At 41.8% G+C, this 15,972-nt stretch overlaps 1 protein-coding gene across 8 annotated transcripts in view; it reads left to right on the top strand.

Moving 5' to 3' along the window:
- Positions 1-15,972, top strand: part of LOC137249979 (uncharacterized) — a 371,421-nt gene that overhangs the window by 227,942 nt on the left and 127,507 nt on the right. For all 8 annotated transcript variants that reach the window (XM_067782092.1, XM_067782091.1, XM_067782090.1 and 5 more), the window contains one exon: positions 10,358-10,557. In XM_067782092.1, coding sequence (XP_067638193.1) covers positions 10,358-10,557 — 200 coding nt within the window. The remainder of the gene's footprint in view (positions 1-10,357; positions 10,558-15,972) is intronic.

Raw genomic sequence — 15,972 nt, 5'->3', positions numbered from 1 at the left:
AAAAAAAACTTAAATACAAGTTCTCAAATAAGTTGAAAAAAAAGGTTGCAGCTACTTCCTTAGATTAGGTTAGGTTAGAGTGGCTGCCCCCGCTGTCCGAGCGGAGACTCACGTAGGCCGTTGTGGCCCGTTGTGCTACCACGCGGGGGCCCCTATTTCATGTTACCATACTTTCGAAGAAGAAGAAAGTTTAGACCCCAGTTAGGCTAAACCAGCGCGGTTGCCTAATGAAACGCAAGATGTCGTTTGGGTTTATAGATTCAAGCTCCGCAAGGCACCCAAAAGAGTGTCTGTGGAGGCATTGGTACCTGGTTTTTGACAGTGCGGGACAGTGGCACAGATAGTGCTCAACGCTTTCTATCTCCTCCTCGTCCCTACAGCTGCGGCAGATGTCATTTGTCTGCAGGCCCATATAGGCACCGTGAGTGCCCATGAGACAGTGACCTGTAAGAAGGCCCACTAGTGGGCTTATAGAGATACGATTTAACAATATCACCGATCGAGATCTCTTTTCATATAGCTTAGACCAGATTTTGCTTGGATATACTACATGTAGGTTCCTTCGCCCATCTGGCGTTTGCCTGATCCGTGAAAATAGATCGCAGGTAGTATTTGCAAGTGTTTAGAGGAGGGCTGGCCCAACCAGCGGAGGTTGTTGTGTGCAGGTTGGTGCCTTCCCAAGCTAGCTCATCCGCGGCGCAGTTTCCTGAGATTTCACAGTGGCCAGGAACCCATATTATGCTTAGGTTGCAATTTTCAGCTAGTTGGTTGAGGGTTTCTCTGCACTTCAATGCCACTAGTGACGAGGTGTTACTGCATTGCAGGGACTTTATGGCAGCTTGGCTGTCAGAGAAAATTGAAATAGAAGTGGTCACCTGCAGGTTAGCAAGATAGAGGGCTGCTTCCCAGATAGCTATGAGTTCAGCCTGAAAAATACTGCAGTGATCGGGTAAGCGAAAGCTCTCGCTTAGATTGAGCTTCTCCGAGAATATTCCGCTGCCGACTCTGTTTTTTAGTTTAGAACCATCTGTAAAAACGGAGATTTCGTGTGATCCCGGCTCCACGCCGTTTGCCCACTCGTTCCTCTCTGTGATTCTTGTGGAAAATTTGTTGTCCCAGCAAGGGGATGATGTTGTATGGTCCAATTTCAAGAAGGTTTCGGGGACTTGCTTCACGATCCGGGTGTGACCAAACCTGCAGTCCCTCCATGGTTCGATAGCCTTGAGCCTTGCCGCGTTGCAGGAGGCACAGTATCTACCATATAGATCAGTTGAGAGAAGGAATAATATGGTTCCAAGAGCTTTGGTGGGAGTGGAGGGAAGGGCACCGCTGGTGAGCGTTGCCACCATCCTCTGCACTCTCTTTACTTTGCTCTTGTTAGTTTCGATATCGAGTGCCGTCTACCATACGGTGACGGCGTAGAAGAGTATGGGTCTCACCACTGCCGTATAGATCCAATTGACTATGCGTGGCTGGAGACCCCACCTTTTTCCGATTGCCGACTTCAAAGCGTAGAGAGCCATTGTGGCTTTCCTGGATCGTTCCACCACATTTCGCTTCCAGTCAAGCTTCCTGTCTAGAAAAACTCCGAGATATTTAACCTCGGTAGAGAGTTTGATTTCCCTACCGTTTAGGGTCGGGAGGGTAAATTCCGGTATAATGCGTTTGCGGGTAAAAAGCACCATCTCAGTTTTTTCACTGCTGATGCTGAGTCCGCATTCCATAGACCAAGTGTTTGTTAGATTAAGAGCATTTTTCAAGAGTTCGCCAAGCACCGGAAGGTGTTTGCCGGTAACTGTCAAGGCTATGTCGTCGGCATATGCAATGACTTGGAATCCGGTGGGCTGTAGTATAGATAACAGCGCGTTCACCGTCAGGTTCCATAGTAGAGGAGAAAGAACGCCCCCCTGGGGGGTTCCTCTGTTGGTATACCTTATTAACGATGAGCTGCCCAGCTCAGAGGTAATGATTCTCTTGTTTAGAAGGAGCTCGAAGAATTTCACAAGAGGCTCTTCCACCCCTAGAGAACGTAGAGATTTTGTGACCGCTGCTGGGTGAACGTTGTTGAAGGCTCCTTCTATGTCGAGAAAGATTCTCAGCGTAAATTCTTTAAAGGCAAGACCCTTCTCTATCTTAGTAGTGATAGCATGTAGAGCTGTCTCTACGGATTTGCCCTTAGAGTAGGCGTGTTGGTTGTTGGAGATTAGTGCCTTATTTGCCGATCGTCTAATATAGGCATCCAGCAATCGTTCTAGAACTTTTAGGAGGAAGGAGGTCAGACTTATTGGTCTGAAATCCTTTGGACTGTTGCCCGACATCCTGCCTCCTTTGGGTATGAAGACTACCTTTGCCTTGGTCCATTCCGTGGGGATATAGACCAGGTTGAGGCAAGCCTTGTAGATTTTAGCTAGCAGCGGACTTATAAGATCGCTTGCAGCTTGCAATTCAGCGGGAAATATTCCATCCGTTCCCGGAGATTTGAAGGGTTTAAAGGACTTGATTGCCCAGATAACTCCTTTTTCGCTTACAATGTGGTCCAGGGGCTGAAAGGGCTCTGGGTTAGATTGCGTGTTTAAGAGGTATGGTTGAGATCTGCAGCCTGGAAAGTGAGTGCTGATCAGGGTTTCAAGAATTTCCGTACTAGAAGTGGCCCAGTCTCCGCTCGTTGTGCGAATGCAGCTTTGAGGTATGGGGTTTTTGGAGAGGACCTTTCGTAGGCGATTGGCCTCTGAGACTTCTTCGATGTCATTGGTGAAGTTCTTCCAGGAGTCCCTTTTGGCCTTCTGGATTAACTTCTTAAAAGATTTTAGGGCGTCCGCATAATGGGACCAGTTCCAGTGCGCTTAGCCTCGTTAAAGACTTTTCTGCTGGTTTTCCTCTGCTCGGAGATTTCTTGGTTCCACCAATAGGGTTTCTTTTTACCCCTTACCTTAATCTCCGGCAGGCTACTGTGAAGGCAGCGTTACAAGATTTGGTGATGAGATCTACTGCTTCTTCTATTTTTGACGATGAGTCTAGCTCACCGAGAGAAGCAAATGCTGTGTCTAAAGGAGGCGCTTCAGCAGTTGTTAGCGGTAGGCTCGGCCTACCGAGAGAAGCGTTCTTTAGGAGAGTAGAGGATAGGACTTTTTTATAAAGGTTCCAGTCGATTCGTCTCCTATTCCTGTAAGCCACCCTAGGTGGTGTACGCAAAAGCAGAGTCAAAATGATATATATGATCAGAGTAGGAGTTTTCGTTGGAAACTCTCCAATTTTTGACAAGGTCAGAGAATGACCCAGAAACTAGAGTAACATTTAGAACCTCCTTCCTGTTTCAGGTGATGAAAGTTGGTTTGTCTCCAGAGTTGCGTATACTTAGATTGTTACTTATAATAGAATCACAAAGAGACTCACCCCTATTGTTAATATCGGTAGAGCCCCAAGCAGTGTGATGTGCATTGGCATCGGCCCCCATTATTATCGGGAACCCTTTACTGTGGGCCTCCCGTACCGCTTTGCAGAGCCGGTCCTGCACAGAAGTTGGGCGATCGTGCGAAAGATATGCGGACATCAGCCAGATTGTTTGACCCTATAGCTAGAGGCTAATACAGGTAAAGTCCTCGTCGCTAAAAAGAGATAGTAAAATAAATACTAGATTTTTTTTTATTAGAATTCAAGATCTCATTCTACCTGTCACGGGCGGTGTCACCAGCCGGTAGTCCTTACAAAAGAGTCCACAGACCTTGCTGCCCACGACCCAAGGCTCCTGGACTAGAACGACGTCCTCATACGTTGTGCTGAGGCGTAAGATTAGGGCAGCCGAGGCTGCCTTAGAGTGGTGCAGGTTTATCTGCAGTACCTGCGCGCCCGTTACGGTTCGTTTGCGGCATCGACGTCATTCCTCTGCTGATCCGCATCGTCGGATGCCTCCTCTACGATAGTATCGTCGAATTCGGCATCCGATGGGTCGGACTCCAGCAGAAGCTGCTCGTCCATACCCGTAAAGAACTGGCCCGCAAACTCAGATACCGAGAGTGTATCGCTCTCGGCATCCGGAGTGCTGCGTGCCAGTTCGATATCGGCCCCATGTCCACTCAAGGTGTTGCATGGGTCCATGAGATTTGTTGTGGCGGTTGCGGGTTCATTCGAGGCGGTATCCCCAGTCACTAGATCCTCCGGCGCGGTGGCGGTCCCTTCTCCAGTGCCATGGGCAGCAGATCCACTCGGGGTGTTTCTGTCTCACCCCTCGCCCTGAGGTACAGGCTCACCCTCATCCGGTGTTTCCTTCTTCGTACCATCCCTTCGAATTTTTAACGTGATGGAGTAGAAGCCGTAGCTTAACACTCCACCACCTTCGTCAAGCCAAGGGAGAGAAGCCTCGTTTATGATGAAGCCAACATAACGCTGCTTCGCCCTTGTCTCGCCGAGCCGGACTATCCCCCAATCGCTCGAAGGTAGCCCCTTATTCGACTCCGCGATGGTATCCAGGATCTCGCCGTCTGGGACCCAGGCCCAAGCTCTCGGTCTGTTCGGAATTTCTTCCACACCGACCGCATCCAACCTGGCCCCAGGCCACAGCTGTCCTAACGAAGCTATGCCGAGTTTGTAGAGCTTGCACGAGCGTTCGTCGGCGCAGGAAACAAGCTTGACCCTACCCTGGTACCAGCCGGCATCACGGATAGTGGGAGCCGGCCCCGGATACTTGGTCATGATGTCCATAAAAATCTTGAGAAGGCCGCTAAGGACATCCTTCCAGTTATCTGGGGTTATCTTCCTATCCGGGTGACTGCGATTCAAAACCGCCAGCGTAAAGTTGGCCTTAGCCCATAGACCTTTGTCTCTTAAGGGCAGGAATCTTCGGGTCAGAAGGTAGTTTGGTGGCAGAAGAGGAAAGGGGATGGGGTTGTTGTTGCTGCTCTTCTTGGCAGCAATAATCTTCCTGGCCCAGGCCAGAGAACTTTTTTGCTCTGCCGTCAACTTGTCGCTGGGAGAGTTGCCAAGTTTCTCAACGATTTTGACGGCATTGCGAATGTTCCGCTGGTTGCGGACCGAAATCGGGGTTCGCTTATTTGCCTTGGAACCCTCAAGGGGTTCAGCCGGCTTGCGAGGTAGCTTTGCAGCGGTGGAGACAGTACTTTTGTCCGTGGAGGATTTAGTGCTGTTACCAGCCACCTGCTGACAAGAGGTGCCCGGTACGGGCGTGGGACGGGCCTCCTGTGCTTGCTCAGTCGGACGTTGCTTTCCCACTTTGGGCCTAGCTTTGCCGGCTGCTGCGGAATTGGACTTGCCCTCAAGGGGTTTAGTTCTTCCGCTAGCTTGCACAGGTGGCCGAAGATTTGTTTGTTGCCGTGAAGGCCTGGTCGGCGCCGTCTGTGCGGTTCCCGACGAATTGTGGACTTTTTTAATGCCTAGTCCAAGGGAGGCATCTTTACCCATGCAGGGATCCGAGGCCAGGTTTTTGTTGTTCATGTCACATCTGGTTCGTCAGCTGCCTACTAAGGTGAGACCGTTCGGCAGCCTGAAAGTTAAGGGATAGGGGAAACAATGCGGTCGACTGCGGTAGAGCCCCATACCGCAGCAAGTCGCCGTTACTCCCGGAGGTGGACCGGATCCGGGAGGCTCCGTAAGAATACAGTCGGATGCCCCTGACTGCAAACCATCCAATGAACACGGAATCGCATAACATCCTGGGTTAGGGGTGGACCACCTTTTCATCTGGGCGTGGTCCAGTTCCCACCTTGAGGCCACGGGCACAAATGGAAATGATTCCTAAACTTAGCTAGCACTCCCCAGGAGGGTTCAGCCCAAGGATTTGTGCCAGCCCTTCCTTACTATGCAAGAGATTAAAACTGAGGAAGATGTTCATAGAATCTTTAAAAAATGCGAAGACACAATTAAGGAATTTATAAAAATCTCAGAAGAAGTCGTAAAAAATAAAACAGATAAACAAGGTCCGACACCGATTACAATAGACGAGTATCGGCGACGAAACAAGCTTTACAAGAAGGAGGAAATTCCTATAATACCTTCCCCGACAATAAAAAGAAGAACAAAATGGGGAGGTAAACAATTTAAAAAAAAGAAGGAAATAGCTGAAACTTTTAAATTATTAAATATTACAACCAATAAGGAAGATAGACTAAAATTAAAAGAAAAAATTAGAGACTTAAGAAATAAAAAATAAATATAGAGAAAATTCTCAGTACAAATGAACATAAACATTTTTTCAGTAAATTGGAATGTCGGAAAAATATTTTAAACACCCCATTGAGTGGGAAGACAAAGTAATTTAAGACGCAGGAACAGTAGATTACGAAAAAGAATTAACATTGTTAAAACCATTTTGGAAAAAGATAGGCATGAATAGGGAACCCACAATAGAGGATGTAAAAAATCCCACAACCAGAGAAGAAGAAACCGTGAGAATGATTCGAATGGTACCTATTCCCCGAGAGAGCTTAACATTAAATTGTAATAGCGTTGAAACTTTTTTTGATTATGAAAGAAAATAAACTATACTAAGCTTGTAGGTTATAAAAATTTGTTTTGAAATGTTAAAATCCTTTAAACCTAAATAAAAATATTTTTAATTAAAAAATTTTAGACTTACAATTCTATAATAGGAAGCTTATAAATAAACTAGAATATTTAAGATAAAGAATAAAATCAAAAAATTTTATTAAAATTGCAATTTACCCCTTATTTTCACTGGAACAGGAAAGTAACCACAGAAAATTTCAACATGGCTTGGTGGACAAATATATCCCAAGGCATTATGATAGCCATAGCTGGCTATGAACTAGAGAAAGAAAACCCTGAAACATCATAGAATAGCATTGTAAAATATGAGCCACAAGCCCAAGTGGACACAAAAACCACTCAAAACATCACAGACATTTGGCTAGGTGCTTTAATATGCGCGATAGGGCTATTAATCATAGCGATAGCCACTATACTTAAATACTATATGAAATTTAAATATAGGCAATTGAATAACGTGCAACAGCGCGTCTAAATTTTTTTCTCTTCCCAAATTACCAAACCCAAAGCTGAGGAAGAGCAATAAACACTTCAAGTAAATCTCAAATAATAAATCTAAAAATGTCACAAGCGACAGTAAAGGCAGCCCTGTCCAAAGTGAAGAGTAAATCAAAAATTTGCATAACGCCTCTGAATGCTCCTGACAAAAATGGTCATGAAGCAATAGAAAATTCTAGGACAGTGAAAATAGGCAAAAACTAGGAACAAAAAAAGGTATACAAAAATTTTACAACCAGCCAATATTAACAGCAAAAATGAAGAAAAGTCACAAAGAGAACCGATACATATATAAAGCGCTATATAAATTTGCAGCAATAAGACATGTCGCGCTCGTTTTCATCTTAGGATAGAAAAATGGTAGCGTAAGGAATACAAGCAACCTGATTGTAGATGATAAAATTGACTTAGGACAATTACTTATCAGGCTGTACACACATTGTACAAATGCCGCCAATAAAGGACTTGATATTTATAAGTAAAACACAGTTGTCATGAGGCACAAATTGGTGAAAAATAATTGAAATTTACTCGAGTAGGCAAATTTAAATGATAATTTATAGTTCTCTAAGATCAAATAATTGCATTAACCAAAGAGGTTGTGCATGTGACAAATCCCGGAATAAAAATAAAAATAATTCTTCATAAAAGTCATCACGATTTTGTCTTGGTGGCCACCGCAGAAATCGCGTGACATATAAGATCAGATGAAAAAAAAAAGATATAATGCTGGAAAATATCGAAGATATAAAAAGAATATTTAAAGTATACGAAAAACTCTTGCATCCACTGTACCTTCCATCTACCAATTAGCTGAACTCATTCTACTACTATGAATCACCTTGCTCTTCCATCAATTACAGCTCTTCAATTGTCTATGCAGTTAGTTACAAATTTCATATTCAGCACGTTTAAAAACAAAACAAAAACTATTAAAAAAATTGTTTAATAAGAATAATAATGAAAAGGAAAGGAAATGTAAACCATTTTTACCTATATTATTTGTTAGAAATACTATTTTAAAGAAATAAACATTCACAAATCACAATAAGCACCAAACACAAAAAAAAAACAATAAAGAACTCAATATGTAAACATACAAAAAAAAAACCGAGAATCAGCATAATGTGTACTTCGCAAAGCAAATGTGAACAAATAAAAGCATTCATTACTTATAGCATCAAGTTACCACTATGACATAAATTACAATTGAATGTGGAAAAAAAGAAAACAGAATGTAAAATTTGGTAACAAGAAATAAGTTGACTGAATCACTAAAAGTAAAATGAAACAGCATGGCACACTTTTATGACAATAAGATGACCGTATGTAGTTAAGGGCTCATATTATATACATACGTTCCTCACGTAAAAGCACATAAAAAGTGTGCACATGAGCAAACAAAAAATACCACAACATGTTAGATTGAAAAATGTCAGCAAAAAATCACACAATTATATAAGCCTCTTTTTCGAAGGCGGATGGTGTAGCATGATACAGTATGCCTTGTACGCCTATGCATTTTTACTGACTCAAATAACCACTTGAGTTCATTCGCATTGACCAAACCATTCAATATGTATGAATCATACATTGAGTTCATTTGCACTGACCAAATCATTCAATATACTGATAAACCAACTTATGCATGAATCACATTAACGGTTTGTAGGTCACTACACATTATGCTGACTAACCATTATTTATTATGAAACTATGTACATTGTAGTATGTAAGCATTAATGTAATTATGTATGTATAGGTTAAGAAATTGTGTATAAAAGAAAGAATTTCTTTAATAAAGAATTAATCATCAATGAGCAATCAAACAATCATCAATTATCATTCATCGACTGATGGATTAAGTCACAATTCGTTGTCATTTAACGTTTAATATTACAGTATGTCATCCAAGATTTTTATAAGAGCAGTCGAGCAGCTGTGTCCAGCTCTAAAGCCTGACTGGTGTGGCGACCTGTCAAATAATAGCTGACAGAGATAATGTCTGTGGTGAATAGCCAGATAATGAAAGAAAGGTTTGTTTTTTGTTTGCCGTTATCAAATTGAAGTGCCTTGAATCGCCCACTTGTGTTTCAAATCAGATTTTCTTTTAATTTTGTATACAGAAAATCAGACTACATATTGATTTTAATTTCTAAAATCTAGTTATTAGATCAAATATGAGCAGCCAGTTAAGCAAACATTTAAAAATATGTAAAGAATGAAATATATCAGCCGTTTACAGAAATGTTTGAATAACATTATTGGCAAATGATTTAAGCAATCGAACAGCGATTGAATAGGTGCTCGAGGCTGTTTACTATTGTGAACGTTTTTTTCAAACATTGACATATGAATTCACAATGGGTATGACGATAGTGCAGCGAATAAAAACCTAAAAAATTGCTTTAATCACTTTTCAGTTGTTAAAAATTACGTACTACACAATAGAACAACCATCATATTTTATTGATGCTTAAAAAATCAGATAATTTTAGTTTAAAGTAAGTCATCGATTTCGGGTTCGGTAATCGGCCGACTAGTTGATCAAAACCGAACGCTCGGCTTGGTTTCGTTTCAAAAGCCCACCTTCGTTCGGACTCTATTGTGTACAAGTAAAAGTGTTATATCATATTGTGACGAATATTAGCAACACTAAGGCATACTATCATCTCTAAGCCGATACTAAGCAACCACTTGTATCTACATAAACAATTCAATCATTATGTCTACGCATATGTACATACAAGAAGCGGAGAGATTTGCACAAACACATGCATATATCTGAGATACTCACAAAAGTATGCAATCATCGGAAGAAGTATCACTCACATATACACGCACATATGAGAAGCTATAAACGTGCATCTGTAGTTTATAGCTGGTAAACAAGTAGTAAATTCTAAAAGAAGAAACGCCCAGAAGTATGCGAACGAGACATCAGAGAGTAGAAAAGGAGTTAAAGCTGAGTAATCAGTAATCAGTTTGATTTAGCTATCAGTTGCGAAGTATAAGTGTTATTGTGAAGTATTTTTTTAGCGATACGAACTTTAGTGGAAGGTGTAAATAAGTGGAGTTGCATTGAAATTCGCTACAATATATATATAATGTATATTTTATTTGGCAAACTAATTAACAGGGCGTGCTTGATAGAAATTTTAGAGCATTTTCAATCTGACGGCTCTCTTCCGTGAGCTATGGAAAGAGATGCAGGATAGGATCAATATAATAACTAAAAATAACCGACTACAGCTGGAGGCTATTTCAATATCTATGACTAAGATGTCAAACTTATCTAACCATTATTTTTCTATCTTTACCTATTTTGTGTCTTTTTAAGGAGCCTTTCTGTTGACCCCCTTACACGAATTATCTATGGAGCGTGCTGCACTTATTTGTGAGAAAATGAATTTTAAAGGATGTTTTAATTTGACGAAAACAGCTACAGGAATTTTATTCAAGTTTTCGCATCCAGACGATTATCAAGCAGTGTACAAGAAAGGATTTCATAAAATAACTGGAGCAAGATTTTATCGTAAGGTATGTTCTTGTTAAGAAAAATTAAATAGATAATATTTTGTTGCGGTACATAAGGCAATTATATCAGCTTTCCAATAAATTGTCATCGATATAATCTAATTGTTTGTTTATATGGGGCCGTATTACATTCCTCTCTTCATCTGCGATCATCACAATTAGGGGCTGCCTAATGTCTTCTTTTATACTCTTCTCGGTGACAAGGTAGCTCCGTCTAGCTTATTAACCACTTCGCATGCCATTATTCCACTCCTTGTCCCCTGCCTTGCAGATTGGAGCAACATGGGTTTTCCATGCTAAGACTTCTTTATGCTTTGCAGATCTAAAAGTAGGGGTCCTGTCAACCCGGAAAGCTATCATAGTGGGCCTGGGGCATTTACCCTCGCCCATTCCGCCTTTTAAAATCAAACTTTTCGCCTGCAGCCGATCGCTGTCTCTTCTTCCTCTTCAATACGGTTGGATCTACTACTACACCCAAGCCCCACACAATTCTTAATGCTGGCCGTTATTGTGAGAGGGTTCTCCTGTCTAGTTCTCGTCCTAGCTCTATTTATTTGTCAAAGCTCACCGACTGCACAGTTTCCTCGCCATATGCACCGAATCATCTTGATCTTAGGACCAAGAGCCCGAAAAGACGGGTTCAGCTGTCTATTATTAAAACCCAGTTTTTCAGTACAGTTTGAACTCAGTTTGCCAGCTAAACTACGCTTCAATTTATTCTGCAGTTTTTAAGTCTACTTTAAGCGGCCGATCTGGCAGAATTAAATTCTAGTTAACCTATCAGTTATTTGCGTTACTTAGCAATGGCGTCGAATATATCCAACAAGATTTTGGCTTGAGTACCATTGTTGCCCAAACACATAAGACAATGCGGAACATGAAATAATCAAACGGGCGAGAAGATATTAATTTATATGTCCTTGAAGGAGAACTTTTTCCTTTGTCAGATAAGTGGGTAGGTGATGTATTTTTTGTTTAGAATTAAACTCTAGTTAACCTCTGAGTTATTTATGTTCCTTAGCAATGGCGTCGAATATATCCAACAAGATTTTGGCTTGAGTACCATTGTTGCCCAAACACATAAGACAATGCGGAACATGAAATAACCAAATGGGCGGGATGATATTAATTTATATGCCCTTGAAGGAGAACTTTTTCGTTTGTCAGATAAGTGGGTAGGTGATGTACTTTTTATAATATTTGCACAATTTATTTTACCCAAAAGCCAGGTTCTCTTAGGTTGATCTGGCCGGTCCATGAGGACCTCACATAGACTGATTGAGTCCGTAGTGTTACCAGAAGTTGGTTTTAACGACCAAACTGAAAAACCCTATCAAAAACCAGGACCTATGTTATAAAATAACTCCGTCCTCTTGGCAAATACTAGAAGCTTCCTAGGACTTAAGCCACTTGCTGCTTCTAGATCTGACAGCTGTATCACTCCTAATAGCTGGAGTCTTAGCTTGGCAAGCGAAGGGCACGAGCACAGAACGTGCTCGATCGTTTCCTCCTCCAACCCGCACTTCCTACATCTGCTATCACTTACCAAGCCTAATTTAAAGGCATGTGACGCCAGAAGGCAGTGTCCAGTCAGAATACCCGCCATGAGTCTACATTCCTCTCTTTTTAATGATAGAAGCAACTGTGTTAGTCTAAGGTTGTAAGACCTACACATAATCTTCGACACTTTACAGTTCCGCGCTTGAACCCACGCCTTTCCCGCTTGGCCGATCATGTGCACCTCTCGCCTTCGCTTAATCTCGCCCAATCTAATTGGGACGTCTACGGAGCAAGCTTCAAGGGATGCTCCCTTTTTTAGCTAGTTCGTCCGCTTTTTAATTCCCATCTATTCCCATATGCCCTGGGACCAAATATAGATGTATGCTTCTCCCTATCCCGATTATCTCCAGAGACTGCTTACACTCTGGCACGCATTTAGATGCTGTGCTATGCGAGATTTTTTCCTTAATTGCTGCTTGACTGTAAATATAAAAGTTAACACGGTTGCAGCTTAAGCTATTCTCTTCCAGGGTTTCTACTGCTTTGGTTACGGCTAATATTTCCGCTTGGAAAACGCTACAGTAATCCGGCAGCCTGTAGGATCTGCTTATTTCCGGATCAGCGCAGTATACCGCATACCCTACTCCTTCCACTACTTTGGAACCATCGGTGTACACATGTATCGCCTCGTCCGCCATTTGCGCACCCTTGCGCCAACCGTCCACCTCTATTGTGGCCTTAAGATCTCCCTCGAAGCGCAGATAGGGAATCAGGTAGTCTCTTCGTCTTGTGATTGATGACGCTATTCTACTATGGCAATATGGTCGGCGCTCAAGCTGTCCCGAAGCACCGAGCCTGGTTGCGGTCGTTAATGCTTTGTCCTTTGCTACCAGATCTACAGGTGAAATGTGCAGAATGGCATACAGGTTAGCCGTCGGAGTGGTTTTCAGGGCTCCCGTAATGCTAAGCATCAATAGTCTGCATACCCCCTCTAATTGTTTGAGGTATGTTGTTTTTTGTGTGGCTTTCCACCAAACAAGAACTCCATAGTATAGAATAGGGCTTACAATCGCTGTAAAAACCCAATGAGAAAGAGAGGGCGATAGGCCCCACGTACACCCCAGCATTCTTTTATATGCATACAGTGCCGTTGAGGCCTTTTTGACCCTCTCCTCCACGTTGAGCTTCCATGACAGCTTACTGTCTAGGATGATTCCTAGATATTTTGCGCAAGGTTTCTCCTGTAAGGTCACCCCTCCAAACTTAGGTCTGGTAAAATTTGGGACCTTGTACCTCTTTGTAAACAAGACCATATCCGTCTTCTCTGCATTGACTTTCAACCCGACATTAGATGCCCGGGTATGAATATCCCGAAGCGCCCGATCCATCAAAGAACTAATCGTTGGAAGGTAATTTCCACTTATGACAATTGCAACGTCATCTGCGTAAGCCGTAAGCTTTACAGGTCCCTCATCGAATTGCCTGAGCAGTTGGTTGATGAACAGCGTCCATAGCAGAGGTGATATCACACCTCCCTGCGGCGTGCCCCTGTCCACTGATTTCGTGGTCTCGTACAATCCCCATTGTGATGTAATATTTCTGCAATTTAACATGCAGCCGATCCATCTGATTAAGGCAGGATGTACTTTAATGTAATTAAGACCATCCATAATCGCCCATTTTGCAACATTATTGAAAGCCCCGGCAATGTCCAAGAAGACTCCTAGAGCATACTCCCTATATTCCAGGGATTTCTCTATGCTTATTACCACCCTATGCAATGCGGTGTCTACCGACTTGCCTTTGGTGTATGCATCCTGTGTTGTGGAGAGCAGATTTTCATCCACTTTGGACTTTATGTACACATCTATCAGCCTCTCAAAGGTTTTGAGCAAAAATGATGTTAAGCTAATGGGTCTATAGTCTTTGGGATACACGTGGCCGATCTTCCCCGCCTTTGGTAGAAAAGCTACACGAGCAATTCTGCAAGAGTGCGGTACATGATTCAGTCTTATGCACCCATCGAATGTTATTTTAAGCCATTCCACGACCGCCCTAGAGTCAGACTTGTAGCATGGCCGGGAATATACCATCTGGGCCCGGCGATTTAAACTTAGAAAACGTCCTCACTGCCCACTCGATCTTGGTATCGGTCACCAAGCCCGGCACTACTAGCTCCGTGATCGAAGAGTGAGTGATGTCTGCTGGCTCTTCAAACCGTCTCGCGATGGGAAACGTGTATCGAGAAAAACTTCAAGGGATTCCTCACTATTACGTGACCATTCCCTGTTCACTTTCTTTATTAGTCCCTGGACTATGTTTCCCTTTGCTAGGACTTTTTTCAACCGTGCTGTTTCGCTGGAGCACTCTATGTCCGTACAGACATTTTTCCATGAGTTTCTATTCGCCCTGGTAATTTCACGCAAATTTCGTAAAACTTATATGACACTACTTTATTTTCTTGTATTTTCTCTGTACATTTCCTGTATTTTGCCACCCTCCCTCCTAATACGGCTCCAGTGATTGTGTAAATGTGTAAACTTTATTACAAAAAACTAACGAAATGCAAGAAAAATACAACTTAGTTTACTAAAAACAATTGAGCCAGTTTCTTTTCGATGGATTTTTTTGGCATTGGGCCTTTTTTTTTATTTTTTCTTACAAATGAAATTTGTATTTCTATTTCGAAAATTTTGTGGACACATATGTAATGAGAATCAACGTGCTTGTGAAATAAATAAACCAAAAGAAGGTGCAATAATCATTCCGCGCTTCAAAAGTTCCCGATGAATAGTTCCCTCCTTTCGCAGTATATACATATGTGTTGGCGAAATAAGCAACTGATAATTTGTACCATATAACTTCTATTTTGCGGAAAGTTTCCTGAAATTTTAAGTGCTCACGAAAATTGCAATAATTTTTGAACCCAAATAAACTATGAAAGGTTTTTGTTTAGTTGAGATGGTGGCGCGAAATGTCATAATCTGTTACATTTTCAGGTAGTTCATATGGCGACCTACAACTTTAGGGAATTACCCTGTTTCTTATACCATGGTATTTTCCTTGTATTTCGTTATTTCTTTGGAATATAGTTTACACACTTGCACCAGTACTGAAACAGGATTAGGAGGAGAGGTGACACAAAATTGAAGAAGTACAGGAAAAATACCAGAAAATAAAGTAGTGTCATATAGGTATAAGCAAAATATATTGAACAATGTAATAGTGAACTTGACAGTTCTCTCTTTTCTGCAGGAGATAAAATGAAAAAAATATTTAAACCTTTGATATCTAAAAATTTGCACTCTATATGAATTTTTTTTATCTGAAAAATTATGCTCAAATACAACCTTGCACCTTGAGAAACCTTGCACAAAATATCTAGGAATCATCCTAGACAGTAAGCTGTTATGGAAGCTCAACGTGGAGGAGAGGGTCAAGAAGGCCTCAACGGCACTCAATGCAAGTTAACAGTACCCTTCCCACAGTGCCCTTATGGCAATCATAAACAAATTCCATTTCTCAAGCCACTGGCATTTCAGTAAGCAGACTAAACAAAGATTATATTTCTCAAGCCACTGGCATTTCAGTAAGCAGACTAAACAAAGATTATATTTCTCAGGCCACTGGCATTTCAGTAAGCAGACTAAACAAATATTATATTTCTCAAGCCACTGGCATTTCATTTAATAAACATTCCATTTCTCTCGCATCGGTTTTCAAGGGCAAATCCGATGCAAGGCGTTTATTGTAAATATTAAATTAAGTTATAAATAAGAGCAATTGTGGAAAATAAAGGCAGTTTGGTTTCTGAGTTTGGTGTCAATGTTACATTTTGTAACTAACCATACAAAATTCTTATTATTTTTTAAAAACCCCTCCTAAAGTAGGAGGACGATAATTGGCGCCCGGCGTGTG

Source organism: Eurosta solidaginis, chromosome 4, assembly GCF_040869045.1.
Source record: "Eurosta solidaginis isolate ZX-2024a chromosome 4, ASM4086904v1, whole genome shotgun sequence".
Lineage (NCBI taxonomy): Eukaryota > Metazoa > Arthropoda > Insecta > Diptera > Tephritidae > Eurosta > Eurosta solidaginis.
Note: the sequence above shows the minus strand (reverse complement) of the source record. Positions and strands in the feature narration are given on the sequence as shown.